Consider the following 17,318-nt stretch of genomic DNA (forward strand, 5'->3'; position numbering starts at 1 on the left):
TTTGGACGGTAATAGTAACAGAGGCATGTGATGCAAGAAAGCAAGCATATGAGCTTATGTAGCATCAGCCAAAAAAAAAAAAAATTCACACAACCATTCCTTCAAAGTTTGTCCAGTTCCTCCTTGAATTTATTTAAGCTATCAACCTCCACAAAGACAGATGGAAGTTTGTTCCAACAATTAACCACCTGCTGGCTAAAGGCAAATTTCCACACATTTATTCTACAACTGTCTTTCCTCAATTTGAATTTATAACAGATTAGGTTCGTAATCTGAGCAAGTGGAAGAATCCCATCAGAATTCAGCGTGCTCAACCCATTCAAGGCCTTATACACCTCAATCAGATCACCTCGCAGGCACCTAGTCTCCAGCTGCTTCAATTTGTAGAACTGAAGCACCTCTTGGTAAGAGGACCCCTTCATTCGCCTCACCAATTTTGTTGCCCTTCTCTGTACATGCTCAAGCAAATCTACATCCTTCCTAAAAAGGAGGCCTCCAGACCTGTCTGCAGTACTCAAGGCATGGCTTGCCCATTGCCTTATACAAAGGGATAATCACCTCCTTTTCCCTGCTAGAAAAATTCCTGTATATCATTGACAAAACCGCATGACCTGCTCTTGTAGCCTGTCTGCATTGCTCAGAAAACTTCATATCTGACTGTACAATTACTCCCAGGTCTTTTTCATTTTCTACCACCCTAAGGGCTATACTAGACAAACGCTTGAAGCGCGAGCGTAAGCTGGCATCGTGAGCACCTCCAAAACAGCAAACTACATGTAGCACTCCTAACGTCAGATTGTTTCAAACTAGACGGGGGGCATTTCCTTGGAATGCCCCCGTCTATCACCAGTGACTCACTTTTTCTATTCCCAGTTTGAAGATGGATGTTGTTCAAGTTGGATGTATTGCATATTTATGTAGAGTTGGTTGAGAGTAGAAAGAGAAAATGATGATGATGAATTCATCCAGCAAATTCAAATAGGTTAAAAATAAAAAAAAGTTTTATATTATGTTTGACACACATAGGAAGTCTCCCAAGAATTTTTATTTTTATTTTACAGTATGTTGATACAGAGTTTTGGTAAACTTCTAACATCAATTAGTGAAAAAAAAGGCAAAATTTGATACCGTGATGTGGAAATCAATACCGATGTTTACATCTCTATGCTCTATGTGCTGTACCAACAGGCCAACTCACACTAACTGAAATATTTCTGAAATGTTGTTTTCTTTGTTTGTAAAATATTTTATTTCTACCCCACTATCCTTTTCCAGAGATTAAGGTATTTGTAAGTCTCAGTGTCTTACAGGATTACTTTCCATAACATAAAGGGCAACTTCCTGTTTTATTTTACAGCACGGGACTCCTCAGAATAAAACACCTATGTTCCTGTCTTTCCACCACTGAACATTATTTTCAAATGAAATATTGACGAGTACTTTCCATCCTTTTGAATCACAGAAAACATTCTCTATTACCCGTAATGGGATACTTTCCATGCAATAAAGGATTGTTTGATTTTACGAATGACACCAGTTTTAAAAGTTTGTAATGCAGCTATCAATAGACATATTATCTTGAATTTTTGTTAGTAGATCAAATATACATCCAGAAAAGATACTGTGCCGATATTGATCCCTAAAAACAATTACAATAAAGCAAACTTTTTTTTTTTTTTTTTTTTTATCAAATGCACATTGCAGTTGTATCAGTTTTACACTAGCTTTTCCTGTGTCCAGTGTGGCTTCAAATAGATGAATTTCCTCGATTTTGTGTTAGTAGATGCAATACACATTGAAGAAAGGAAGTATGATCTTTTCGTTTTTCAAAAACAATCCGTTGCAATTCTTTCGGTCATGTTTTTTATGCCAAGAAACAGTTATGTGCATTATTTTTTTTATTATTATTTTTTTTATATTATTATTATTTTTTCCCTGTATCATGCTGGCAACGAATCTGTATTTTGTGGTTTAGTGCGTATTTTCATTGCTTTCACAATACTTTTCAAAAAAGAAAGACACCAAAGTTATGTTTGAAACGAAAGGTTCAAAATTCGTTTTGGAAGAAGACAGAGACTGCATGCGATTCTCATTTGTTAACGTACAACGTTAGTTGTACTGTTCCAGTGGATATTCTTCAGCAGTTTTCTGATTACTGTTTTATTCTTATTTAATAATAATAAGGTTCTTTATTAACATAAATCAGTGCTTTTTTTGTGACAGTACGCAGCGGTACGGCATGCCGGCACCTTTATTAACAGTGACACGTGACATTTGGATGCAGTTCACTTTGAAATTTGTAATATTTTGTAAATTATTTTCACATGTTTATCTACTATTCAAATAAGCTTAAAATTATTTAACTAAATTTACATTTTTCACTGTCTATTGTTAAGATATTTTCTATATAAAACTGTACAACCATTTTTACAATTCTAAATTACTCAGTCGGACCTCTGTTTAATTATTTTGAATTCCCCTTGGAAGTTACATTTAAAATACTTTCCATTGAGCAAGAAAATTTTCATATAGCGAACGCATTAGGAGAGAATTAACTCGGTACACCCTGTTTGCATTTCTGGCCTTCAGGCAATTTAGGCAATTAGTGCTGCTGTGCAAATTAAGAGGGCTAAAGGGATTACCATTCTACAACTTAGTGGTACATGGTAAAATCTATCCGACAATCTGCCCCACAAATGGAGAAATTGTACTGGTCAGCAGTGAGCAAATCAAGGGGTATTCCCAATGGGCTCTGGTCCACCTTCTAATGCAGTGGTGTCCAAACATTTCCTGTACAGGTGCTATATTCCAAACAATTCAAAGTTAAATTTCTTTAGTGTGTTTTGCCTTAGAACTGGAAAAGGAATTAAAAAATGTGAATTGGAATATCATCGGTTTGGCTGAAACAAGAAGAAGAAATGAATCACTTATAAGTTTATCAAGTGGAAATCTGCTGTACACCAATGAAAACAGTGAAAGGAGTGAAGGTGGAGTTGGGTTTCTGGTCCATAAAGATTTTAAAAACAACATTTTGGAATTCAAAAGTACATCACCAAGAGTATCAAGACTAATACTCAAGATTTCTAAGAGGTACAAGCTAAAGATTATAATGATTTATGCACCAACATCGAGCCATGATGATGGAGAGGTTAAAGAAATGTACACCGAAATTGAGTCTTCTAGATGAGCAGAAAACCCACTACACTATTATTATGGGGGACTTCAATGCTAAAGTTGGAAAAAGGCAAAATAGCGCAGAAAGGGGAACTATAGGAAATTTTGGAATTGGTGAAAGAAATAAAAGAGGTGAAAGACTTGTGGAATTTGCAGAATCTCAAGGATTGTGAGTAATGAACACTTTTTTCAAGAAATGGGTGAACAGAAAGTGGAAATGGAAGAGTCCAAATGGATTAACTACTAATGAAATCGACTACATCCTCACTAACAGAAGATATATTGTGAATGATGTTACCGTCCTGAATAAGGTAAATGTTGGAAGTGATCACAGAATGGTAAGATGTACACTTGATATAGATGTAGGAAAGGAAAGGAAAAAACTGACTCGAGTAAATAATACAAAGGTCTTTGAGATAACAGAAGAGGAGAAAAAGCAGTATGTACTGGAACTTAAGAACAAGTTTGAGCTTCTGCAGACTGCTGAGGACCAAGATATCGATGAGGAATATTACAACTTTTTGAAAGTGATAAAGCCCAAGAAAGCTATAGGGAAAAAGAAATCCAAAGAAGAAAAAATTAGTCAAGAAACACTTGTCATGATGAACCGAAGACGACAAATGAAGAGCAAGAAAAACACTGACAGGGAGAAAATTAAGTATACTGAGTTATGCAAAGCCATTAGAAAGAGACTCAGAGAGGACATAAGAAGATTTAACACAAGAAAAGTAGAACAAACATTAAGGGAAAACAAAGGATTTAAATCAGCAGCCATGAGCAGTAATACAGAAAGACAAATGATACTGAAACTGAAGAATAGCGATGGTGTACTTATAAACAGCAGAGAAGGCATAATTCAAATAGCAGAAGACTACTATAGAGAATTATACAAGGAGCGAGGGAATAATGACAGCAGTGGGGAAGATGGATTGCAAAGTAGCAACATATACGACATACCCGATATTCTTCCTGATGAGGCAGAACATGCATTGAAGAAAATGAAGAATCAGAAAGCCCCGGGGGAAGATGAAGTTACTGTAGAGTTGTTAAAATTGGGAGGAAGAGACATAACACAAAAACTGGCAAGGCTCTTCACAAAGTGCATTAGAAAAGATGTGACGCCTAAGCAGTGGAATAATGCAATCATAGTTTTGCTGCATAAGAAAGGAGATAAATCAGAAAATGGAAATTATAGACCAATTAGCTTGTTATCCCACATCTACAAGTTGTTCACAAGGGTCATTACTAACAGATTAGAAAGAATACTTGATGAGAATCAACCAAAAGAGCAAGCTGGCTTTAGGACAGGATTCTCAACTTTGGATCACCTTCACGTAATATCACAGCTAATGGAGAAAGCAAATGAATATAAAACACCATTATGCCTGGCATTTGTGGATTATGAAAAGGCATTTGACTACATACAGCATAAGTCAATGTTTCGGGCACTGGAAAGAAAAGGCATAGATACCCCCATATATTATGATTTTGAAGAAAATATATGAGAGTGCTACCTCCTTTATTAGACTAGACAAAGACAGTAGGAAATTTAAAATCGAGAAAGGAGTTTGACAAGGAGACACAATATCTCCGAAGCTGTTTACTGCTGCCCTTGAGGAAGCTTTCAGAAGATTAGACTGGTTGCAGAAAGGAGTCAATATGAACGGAGAGTACATAAACCATTTACGATTTGCAGATGACATTGTGGTCATAAGCCATGATCCCAAAGAATTAGAGGAAAATCTTAATCAGTTATGCACAGTTAGTAAGGATTTTGGACTAAAGATGAATATGGCTAAAACAAAAGTAATGATGAACAAGTATGCCACAGAAAGGGAAATAATGATTGAAGCAGCAGTAATTGAAAAGGTGGAGTCATATACTTATCTGGGACAGGTTATTAGCTGTAATAATGATAAATGGCTGGAAGTCAAGAGAAGAATAAATTTTGGATGGATAGCATTCAGCAAATATAGTCATATACTGAAGAGCAATATCCCAGTTTTTCTGAAACGTAAAATAATGAACCAATGTATACTCTCCACCGTGACTTATGGAAGTGAAACTTGGGCACTCACCAAAAGAATGGAAGAGAAGCTGAGAACTACACAGCGAAGAATGGAACGAATTATATTGGGAATCAGACTGTTAGATAAGAAGAGAAACACATGGATTAGGCAGCAAACTCAAGTAAAGGACATTCTTATCAAAACTAAAGAACTAAAATGGTCTTGGGCAGGACACATAGCTCGAAGACATGATGACAGATGGACTAAGAAAATAACAGAATGGTATCCAAGAGGAGCTAGAAGAAAACCTGGAAGACAAAGGCGGAGATCGATAGATGAAATTCATGAGTTTTTGGGTAGTAAATGGATGGCCAGTGCTCAAAACAGAAGGAACTGGAAAGTTGCTGGAGAGGTCTTCATCCTGCAGTGGATTGAAAATGGCTGATGATGATGATGAGTGTGTTTTGCCATATCTTGTATATGGCAAACAAGGTATGGTTTAGTATATCTTGTTGCCAAACAAGATTTGCCATATCTTGTTGCACGTAAAAGTAAAATTGAAAATATTCGAAAAAATTTTATTAAGTACAATACACAATTACATTTACTGAACAAAAACATTTAATGAGATTTTTTTAATAATTAACAAAATTTAAAATGCTGTTTTAGTTCACTTTCCGGGTGGGCAGTAGGTTGGACACCTTCGTGAATCAACTGTAAGCGCCCCGCTCAAGAATTAGGAGGGAGTGATTTTCTTTAACCCCAACAAATAATCATCTGTTGTTTTGCAGAAGTGCGTTATCCACATTTTTTCCTATTTCTTTTTACATGGTCACAGTACCTGAATATCCGAATGACACTGACATTTTGGACAGTTTCAAAAAAAAAAAAAAAAAAAAATCAAATTTAAGAACTAGTGACAATACCGATGACGAGAGAAGGAAAACGAGGACAACGAAGGCATTAAACCTTCTAAGCATGAATTGTTCGCATTTGGTGAAAATGAAGTTAGGTTGGTTGGTTGGTTGGTTATTTGATTTTTTAGGAGCATTAGCAACTAAGGCCATATTGCTCCAGGATATGCGGTGGTCATTCCCTGACCTTTCCGCATCCTCCGTATTTAGTGGTGACAGGCTCGAACCCCGGTCTAATCAAGAAGCGTGTGCTACGCACTGCTGCTCCTTCCCACCTGGCTACGGAGGCGCAAAAATGAAGTTAGAAAATTGTCAATTAGCTTACAGTTAAATGCAATGCGTGGATTTCGGGAGTACCTAATTAAAAAGATGATTTCAGAAGAATTGAAGAATTTGATGGGCACTCTGAGTATGATACCAAATTCATAGAGTGAATGCGAACAAGAATTTTCACAAATGAATCTGATTGTCAGCCCAACCAGAGCTTCGTTGATGAATAAAAACAGTTTCTTCACTACTGTTTCTTAAAATTGTAGGCGCACTGCTGACCCACTTCGATCCAGCAAAATATGTCGATTCGTGGCTGCTTCGGAAACGTCCTTCAGCAAGAGACACACAAAGAGGAAGAAATATTCTACAAAATATTTGTAGAATAATTGGAATATTCTATAAAAACTTTATTATAAAATTATTTTTATTAATGTTATTTATTTTTACTTATTTTTAGGGGCCATAGTCTAACAAAGGGCCCTTAAAATGTCACTCTGTTGTCTGCCTGTCCGTCCGTCTGTCACAGCATTGATTCTCTGGAACGATGCTGTGACAACCTATTGACTAGGAATTTTGCATGGGTTTGCATATCAAGTGGGCTAACATAATGCCATATTGATCATTGTTGACAAAAATTTATCTGAGAAATGGAGAGGGGGGGATAAAATGTGGATGTGGGGGGAACAAAAATGTTGTCGACAACCTATAGCTTATTATACACTGTTGGAAAGAGCTCAACGAGTATGTTTAAAATATAATTTTAAAATATTTTTAAAATTAAAAATGGCACCAGACAGGAAAATGTGAGTAATTTTCGTGTCCTCCTCTCTATTTCCATCGCTAATGGAGATAAAAATTTAAAAATCACATTAATTATGTGTTATTCGATGCTTATCAAGGGAAAATTATTCCGATTGAAATCCAGCATTTACATTTTGTGTTAAAATTAAAAAAAAAAAAAAAAAATTTATTGCACTTCGATAGCACGCTACTTTGTACTAAGTAACTCTCCTTTTGGTGACAAAAAGGTTGCTAAATAGTTAGTTAATAGTTCTATAAAGGTCATTTATCAATTTTGCGACAAGAAGTATTTTTAACAATTTTCAAAGCTGGAGTTGTCCTGGCAAGGAGATACTCAGAGAGCCAGTGTTGAGGCGATGGTGGTGGTGGAGAGGTGCCTGCACGGAGTCTTGCACAGCCCTCACCTGTCAGCCACTTCTCCCTCGAGACTTTAATCGCTTCTCTAGGAAGAAGTTGGAGTCTCTTCTCCCACCCTTGCCCTTCACACCAACTGGAAAAGCTCAAATAGATAACGTTTTCGTTATTTCCTCAGTTTTAGGCCAAGCCGGGGTACTAGAAACTTTTTTCAGTTACCATAAAGCTCTCTATTTGAGATACTACACTAACGACCATTCGTGTCATCCTGAGTGCCCGGCACACAGTAGTTGATTTATTTATTTACTTATTTTATTCACATTTTACTTATTTTTCTATATACATACATATATATATATATATATATATATATATATATATATAAATATGAGTTAAGTTAATAATGGTAAGAGTTTTTTAAGGTAAAAAATATGTTATACTAGCTTATCAGGTAAACCATAAACCATGGCGGGTACCCAACGTGACCTGGAAAAAATCAATCTATGCCATGACATAAGCAATAAATTATAAACATATATAAAAATACCATTAAAATGTTAGTTATGGCAATAAGATACATTGCAAGGGACTTTTTCGAGGGCTAACCCTTACAATGTATCAACCATAATTAACGAGCTATCCGTTTCTGTGGTCATCGTCCAGCATAACTATGTCCAAATATATGTAAAATAGTATTAAGTTAGAGCCAAAAGTATAAAATTTGTAGTAGTTAGTTAGAGCCAAATAGTAGTAATAAAATTTGTTAATTAATCCCAAATTTAGCAGTAAACTGGCAAGATGACTGTTAGCCCGACGGATAGCCAAAATTTTAAATTAAATTAAAATTATAGTAAGAGCTATAATTATTGTTAGGCATATGTGCGTAATTGATAGTAAATGCTGTCACGGTAGTCTAATCAAAAATAACAGTGTGAGCTATAGCTAACAAAGGCGAACGGAAAAAGGTATAAGAATAGATATAGTACCTCAATCCCATTGAGGTACTATATCTATTCTTATACATATATATATATATATATATATATATATATATATATATGTGAATAATTAATTTATACTTAATAAACTGTGTTAATATACTAAATTTATTGTTCTTATTCCAAAAACATTACTACGAAAGTAACAATATCAGGAAAAAAAAATTTAGAGTACTTTTCATATCCTTTTAATTTTCAATTTTTCCTGACAGCCTTCAGGAAAAATTGAAAATTAAATTATGTTAATTCTTAAAATAAGTAAAGTACAATAAAGAAAAAAAAAAACTATTAAAATACCATAACAACTGTTATGCCACAGCCTTTTACAAATGGACACAACAAAGGATTTCCATTCGTAGACACTAGTGACTTCAGATGTCGTTCCATCTGCCACAAGCTGTGACATAACAGCCAAAATGTTCTGGTATCGTTCTTTACTTATTTTAACATTTAACATAGTGTTACATTTTTTGATAATGTAATTTTGCAGATCGATTAAAACAGCATATTTAATACTGACTAATACAGTGTTTAGTGTTTCTTTCCATAGAGAAAATAAGAAATTTCCACTGTCAAACTGAGCATAAAAGTAAATTCTATTGTGAAAAGATGTTCTGCAAATTATAGTAATCATAAAAAATTTAAATGGTTCATACTGAATGAATAAAATGTAAATGATGAGTAAATTACAAGATGTCACACAACTTCTTCAATTTATCATTTGTAGATAAAGAGTAATCTCTATCATGATATTCTGTATATTCTGTATATACAGAATATCGTGATAGAAATGTTGTTCTTAGTCCATTTAAAAGTCCTAATCAATATAATAAAAGCACCGAAATTTCAAATAAGATTAAACTGAAAATTAATTAAAGAAATAAAAGTATAAAAATTCTGTTCCATAAAAACTTGTGATGGTTAACTCTTTTCTTAATTTTAATATTATGGTTAAATTACAATTAATGCTACAATCCTTACCATAAACTACATAATCTGCAAGATCTTTAATAGCATGTCGATGTTCCTCAGAAACAATATCCATTCCATATACAGATGTCTTCCGAGCTACAGAAATTCGCCGCCCATCATAATGATTAGGCAAGGTTGGTGATTTGTTATGTGCACCTTCCGAATTTTTAATAAATTCCTAAAGATTAAAGAAACTTAATTTCAGCTACATTAAATTATGTATTAAACATTTCATATGAGTTGACACTAAAACTGTGACTTATATATGGATTATAAAAAAATAAATATCATTTATTCCTCAAGTGGGGTGGGGGATATTTTAAAGAAAATTTAATGGCCATTCAACTGCTCTACATACAAAGGTCTGTTTATCAAAGAACTTTTGGGCACTCAAGTTGAATTTAACACAGGTTCAGTAGAAGAATATTTTTCTATTTTTTTGTGTGCTTTCTCCTTTTATATACATGCTTCACACTTTGATCAACAGCTGCAAATTCATGTTTATAGCCAGTATTGAACTGGAAACTTTGGTTTCCATGTTGACTCAATGCAAAATCACTTCTTCCTAGAATACAATCCCAGAAAAATTTTACAAGAGCCTAAGTTAATCATGACCAATTTCTTTGAAGATAAAAATATCTAATTTTATGAAATATGTAACTGGTACACAGATAATTCCCTATATTTTAAACTGTGTGTACAAACCTCCAGAATATATGCTTAGGGATATTTCCAAACAAGTGAGTGTGTGCATGTCTCTTTACATATATATAATTTTTTTTTTCTCTTTCCTTTGGCAGTAAATGATCAAAAAAGTTTGGGGATGTGTGATCAAAAAAGTTTGGGGATGTGTGATCAAAAAAGTTTGGGGACTGAACTAATATTTGGGAACTGATGAAGCATTCCTGATAGGCTTATTTTTGGAATTGCTAATAGTTCCTGTGTTATATTCTGAATAATTTCCTCAATTGTTGAAAATCTGTGACCTTTCAAGGGGACTTTAAGTAAGAAAACAAAAAAAAAAAAAAAAAAAATCAGAGGAAGCTAAATCTGGAAAGTATGGCAGACAGATGATCTCAGCAATGGAGTATTTAGCAAAAATTCTTGAATCAAAAACAACATATGTGCAGGACCATTGCCATGATGCAAGCACCAATTCCCTGAAGCCTACTTTTCTGGTCATTTTCTCTGTACAGTAGAGTATAATCATTGTAGAACTGCTTGGCAGTATTCCTGATTCAATGTTTGATTATATGGGACAAATCAAATTCATAATGAACAATGCCTTCTGAGTCAAAATACAATGAGCATGAGAGAACTCCTTCATTTGAGAGAACTGGACTTCTGTCCCTGGGTTATAGCCATACTCACAATCTGTTAGTAGTAATGGTGGGGTGCCTCTGTAGCCAGGTGGGCAGGAGCAGCAGCAGTGCGTAGCACACGATTCTTGATTAGACTGGGGTTTGAGCCCGTGACGAACAAATACGAAGGATGCAGAAAGGTCAGGGAATGACCACCGCATATCCCTGGAGCAATATGGCCTTAGTTGCTAATGCTCCTAAAAACCAAATAACAAGTAATGGTGGAAGAAACAAAGTGTGGGGCAGCAGCACCATGTTATTGATGAAAGTCATGACATTTGAGAACTCTCTCCTCCTCAGGGATCATCAGTGAGAATGCAAAGCACAAACTTAGCTGAAACATGTTGCATCTTCAAATCTTGTGTTAAAATTGATTGGCATGTCTCCCATAAGGAACACCAAATTTTACTAGCAACTTCACATTTAGCCATTTAATTTTACTAGTTAAATGGCCAATCACTCTGATCAGATCACAAACATGGGTGACTGCAGGGCAGCCAGATTACGGATCACCTTCAATGTAAAAGCAGCTCTGTATAAACTTTGTAGACTACTGATCAGTCTTTAAATGACACATAGCACCTTCTCCAAAAGCTGTTTCTAATATTTCATGAGTTTCTGTTGTACTTTCCACTAATTTGAAACAAAATTTGATGGAAACACAGAAAACACCTTTTATCAATATTCACTAATTAAGACTGACTGCAAATAAATAGGGGATTCATGTGTTACTATGTCTAGATCAGTCACAAAACATGTTACAACAAGTCAACTCTCTATGACACTACAATTGCAAGATAAAGTCAGTCCCTGAACCTTTTGATCACACTTCATGTAGGGTGTTTGAAAGGTCTTCAAAACAATTAAAAAAATAATTAAAGAGTTATTTTTTGTAAAGGAATGCAGTTTTTATTATAACATACAAGTTATGGGTCTTTTTATGGAATCAAATTTTTAACTACAAATATCACCAGAAAGGGGTCCTGATGTAACAGAGTGACATTAGCAATGCATGGGTCATAACAAATTTGTATATATATAAAACAAAAAATAAATAAATATATAAACAAGCTAATTGAAATTTTAATCAGTATTTATCAATGTTAATAGAAATACAACAAATACCAGGCATTGCATGAGCACAACAGTTAGATTTCAACTTTTCTTGCTTTCATTTCATCAAAAGTTTTTACAATTTTCTTGATATCTAAGTTACATGCCTGGTGATTTTCTATAGATAAAATGGCAAGTCTCAACAGACTGTCATCTGTTATTGTACTTCTCAAATAATTTTTAATTAACTTTAATTTCAATAATAACCATTCTGATTTTGCCACAGTTACTGGCAAAGTTAAAAATAGTAAATAAATATCAGTGAAAAATTAAATAAGAGAGTAATTTTAAATAATTAACAATGTCGCTCCTCCCGTACTGAAAACATCTTATTTATTTCTGGTTTCAAACTAGTTTTGAATGACTGGAATTTAACACTAAAGGAAGATGTTAAATCAGATTTATATCCATTGTACAAAGTTCTGCAGCTCCATTAAATTTGTCATCAGTTGCTGTTCACAGAGTAAATTTAGGGTGAAGGCGTCAATGATCTCATTTAAACTCTGAAAACATCTCTTGAGTTCCATTATAGTTTTGTCAAAGGTAGTAGTGAATACCTCAATTTTAAAACAATGTTCTGCACTTGTAATCTGCTGATCGTCAATAAATCACCATCTATTCATTTGATTTTACACACATGAAAATCTTGAAATTTTGTTTCTATTCCCCATAATAGTGACAACTTTTGTGCACTTCCATGCAGTGCATAGCATCTGAGATGCTTTTGACAGGTCAATATTTGGTGACTGTAAAAGTGTGGAGATGGCATCCACTGACTGAAAAATATTCGAAAGTATTACTAAAAGGAAAACATTTTCATTATGTTCAAATTTTGTCTTAATTGCTTTTGCCTTTTAAAATTTCCTCTTTGTTTTTGCTGAGTAGAATTATTTGAGATAATGTCTTCATCACATTTTAAAGTTATAGTTCAAAGCATGCAATGATGTGTGCCTCAATGACAAGCATGTTAAAGATAATTTTTTTTAATGTTACTTGAGCAGATTTGGAGAACAACTGCACAGTTTCCCATCTTTTACCATTATTATAAAAAAATACTGAAAGTTGTTCAACTAAATCGAAGAACTTTTTCACATCAAGTGATGTGGACATAGCATCATAAAATACTAAATTCAGACTGCGTGAATCAGTGAACATATGTATAATTTTTATATTTTGATTTAAATTTGGCCTGAACGCCACCATATGCTCCACTCGTGACAGTGGCTCCATCGTAACTTTGACCACACATTTTAAACAAATCCAGAGCACAACATTTTAAATTATCTTCCAAGAGTTTTGAAAGTACTTCTGCCAAATGATCACTTGCTGCAGTAAATCATAGAAAAGAGTCATTCACACTAATTTGTTGGGAATACCATTCTCGTTATTTTCAATAGAACATGCATGTCGAATAACTAAACTTGGTTGATCTTTTTCTTTTGTAATGTCTTGTGTGGTATCAGAAACAATAGAAAAAATATAGTGCTATTCTAATACAATTAAAAATTTCCTTTATCTGATAATATTTGAATGATTTCCTTTTGAACAGAAGCACTCAAATACCTTACTGTAACTCTCCCTCCTTTTTTTCCTAATAATTTGTTCAAGACTGGGTTGTACTTGGAAAGCAAAATAATAATTGAAAGAAACTTGCCTTGGTTTTCACTATGAACACTTTCATCATGTCCTCTGAATGGCAGATTACACAAAGCTAGGGTTAAGGTTACATTAACTACTCAACTCCAAAACTTTTGTCCAATAATTGACTTCTTTATGTACAGCATTCTTTGCTTCTGCAGACAGTTTAATGGGATTGCCACTGATTGTATATTGTAGACAGTGATTAATGTGAAGAGTAGATTCTTCATGTATTTTAATATTTTCCTTGAAATATGAGACCAGTTTCAAATGTCAGTAACCCAAGCAGTATCTCTTTTTATAAAAAATAACCAGTACAGCTAAAAATATGCTATATCCAGCACCATAGAGTAACACAGCTATGTATATTTTATTTTTATCCCTACTTTACTTACTGAATAACAGTATGCTTCGGAAAAACACCTGTTTTTCTGCTTGGGATATTCAGAAAATTTATGAGCAGGCTGACTTGGTGGTTTACTAATAATAATTCTTTTAATGTCACTAGCAAGTGGATCCTTAAATTTTCCATTATCACTGTCCTGCTCTGCAAGATTAAAACTCATTTTCTCTGACACTTTTGTAATAAATGCATCACTTTCAATATTTCTGGCATTAATTTCATTATTTTCTGGTATTAATAAATCAGCATTTAGACAAGATGGAATGGCTAAAAATGAGTTTTCAGCATTTTCACTCTGGACTGACTGTTCATGTTCAATCTGTCCTACTTCATTAATATTATCACTTCCCACTAATTGGTCGCCTGTGTCTTCATTTACACTAACACTTGATACTGCTTCACTAGATTTACCACTAAATATAAGTTTAAAAAATATGGATATATTACATGATTTTTTTATATATTCATTCTTTGCTTTCCTAAGTTTTCTCTTTTCTGAACTGCTACAATATTTGTTTCTATGATGGCTTTTGTCTTTATCTGACATGGTTTGTGATGAATATATTTAATTATTTATTGTAAAGAATTTAACTGTCAATCACTAATTCACCAATTAATAATATCACTGTAAATAAATGGGACACACTACACACAAATTTATTTAGATTGTTTGCAAACAAGCAGAAACAACAGAAAACAGAATGATAATGTTAATGTTAACAACACATGTAATTATGTGCATTGTGCAGTGTCAGCACTACAGCACAGAGCTGAGTTCTGCCATCTAATATTAATGCTACATAACAATGAAATACGAAATTACCTGCCAATAAAAATTTGTTTTTTTATACTAAAAATTAGTTTAAATTATTTTTAATAGAAATATGTGAGAATTTTTAAAATATCACTTAAATCAATGCAACATGCCATGATTAAAAAAAAAGTCTTTCTTGTTGGCCTACAAAGCTCTTGGCCCTGGTGCAGTGGCATCACCTGCACCATAGGATGATATGCCACTGAGGTCAGTCTTGTCTATAAAAGGATAGGTCAAAGAAAAAAAAAGTTGATAGACTTGTAGAAAAGTGTGACAGTTGGATATCATGCTGGATGATGCCATGCACACAAGTGCACAGCAATTAAACATACCCAAGTCAACTGTTGGATGTGTGCTTGAAAATGGAAGAATGAAGTGAACCTGCAGTGAAAATACAACTACATAAGCCTAAATAAACCTAAATTTTTAATGAGCTAATATACTCACAAAAACTGGTAATATCATCATGCCACCTACCCTTAGAGATGCCTGCTCTGGAGATGCAAAAGGCTGAAGGTAACCCTATTCAAAAAGCTGCATGCTATGAATTTCTATAGTGCAGTTACCACACATAAGCCCTTGATTACTAAATCCAATGCATAGTGGCAGTTGACATGATGCTGAGTGCACTGAACATCAATGGAAAACAGTATTGTGGAGTGATAAGTCACAGTAAATACTCTGTGTCAGACAAACATGGTTTGAACTAGAAATCTGGAAAGTGCTTTTGATCAGAATGTGTAGTCCCAACTGTAAAGTTAGGACAACACATTATGGCATTTCATTATTCTATGTAGTACATGGTAATGTGGGGACTATTTCATTTGGAACGAACTCTGTTTACTGGTCACAGAGCGTGGAACTACAAATGCCAAACTTTTCACATATATGATACAGTTGTATCCTGCATGGTGGACATTTTTGGAGCAGGTCCATAGACCCTCTAACACGATAATAACCTATAAAAACACAACACAACTATTTTAGTATTAAATCAGCTCACACCAACCATAAGAATAAGTATTTACTGTAACTAAAATATTTATTTACATATTAAAATAAAATAAATATTTACAAAAACTGCTATTATATTAAATATACATGTAAAAACATTAAAACTGTGATAAAATCCTTGAGATAAAATACACTAAAATAAACCGGATTAAAAGGATGCGGTTATCATGGATCGAGCGCATGGGTTCTGGAACCGTAAATGGCTCGAGAGCCTACGAATCTGTTCATCCGATCACAATATTATGAATAGGGACAGAGGTATGCGTATGCATCCTCTGTTTGAAACTATTATCCTAAGTACGGATGAACGGTTTTGCTTAACACGTTCCCGAGCTATTTCCGCTTCCAGTTCAGACCATGCGCCGACTGCACCACGTGTATAGGTACCGTGAGCCTGTTATATATATGGACGTGCTACAGGAAGTTTTGTTACTGCTGAGGAAGGGAGCGCAAGCTTCCGAAAGCTCCAGAGATTTTTATCGTTTTTATCGCTTTTAATCCGGTTTATTTTAGTGTATTTTATCTCAAGGATTTTATCACAGTTTTAATGTTTTTACATGTATATTTAATATAATAGCAGTTTTTGTAAATATTTATTTTATTTTAATATGTAAATAAATATTTTAGTTACAGTAAATACTTATTCTTATGGTTGGTGTGAGCTGATTTAATACTAAAATATGAATTTTCCCAACCTCAGAGGCCTTTTTCAGGATACAACACAACTAAATCACAACTTTTGCTCTCATGTGTGGAGGCAACAGGATAAAGATAAAACTATGGCCTTCAACAGAGCCTGATGTTTAAATTAGACTTCACTATAGACTGAATCAGAACTCCAATTTTAGAATTCTAATTCATCCTAACTCTTAACTTTGGTTTTACTTTTTAATATAGTTTTGCTTCTTACACTTTAACTGGGTGCTTGACTGTTGTGTATATTTTATGTTAATAATAAATAAACTCCATATCAAGATAGGCCATGTGTAGGAATTTCCAATTATTATATCTCTATATAAAGACATATATCTATGTCTTTTATATCTCTGTCTTTATAAAAAGACAGAGATATATGTACAGTAAACCCCTGCTATTCGCGGGGGTTATGTTTCTGAGAAATGCCACGAATACTGAGTTATGGCTCCCATAGTAATAAAGGGGTTCCGTTCCAAAGTATGAAATATATAAGAAAAACTACTCTAAAATTTTGTCTATGTATGTATGTATTATATGTACCTTCATAATATGACCATTAGAAAGGCAAGCTGTTATTGTTATGTTGTTATTATTGTTATTTGGTTTTTTAGGAGCATTAGCAACTAAGGCCATATTGCTCCATGAATATGGCCTTATGCGGTGGTCATTCCTGACCTTTCCGCATCCTCCGTATTTGGTGGTGACGGTCTCGATGGCATTGAAATGAAAATAAGAAACAATTTAATATTAAATGTAATATTTATTAGAAATTTAACAAATCTTTCAA

At 33.9% G+C, this 17,318-nt stretch overlaps 1 protein-coding gene across 1 annotated transcript in view; it reads right to left on the reverse strand.

Annotated features, from left to right (window-relative positions):
* The window catches only part of LOC150078342 (glycerol-3-phosphate acyltransferase 1, mitochondrial-like), a 237,659-nt gene that overhangs the window by 49,264 nt on the left and 171,077 nt on the right, over window positions 1-17,318 (reverse strand). The window contains exon 14 of the mRNA XM_090384299.1: window positions 9,502-9,670. Within this exon, the coding sequence (XP_090240425.1) occupies window positions 9,502-9,670 (169 nt within the window). The remainder of the gene's footprint in view (window positions 1-9,501; window positions 9,671-17,318) is intronic.

The sequence above is a fragment of the Mastigoproctus giganteus genome, chromosome 11, assembly GCF_048544385.1.
Source record: "Mastigoproctus giganteus isolate SK-2022 chromosome 11, ASM4854438v1, whole genome shotgun sequence".
Taxonomy (NCBI): domain Eukaryota; kingdom Metazoa; phylum Arthropoda; class Arachnida; order Uropygi; family Thelyphonidae; genus Mastigoproctus; species Mastigoproctus giganteus.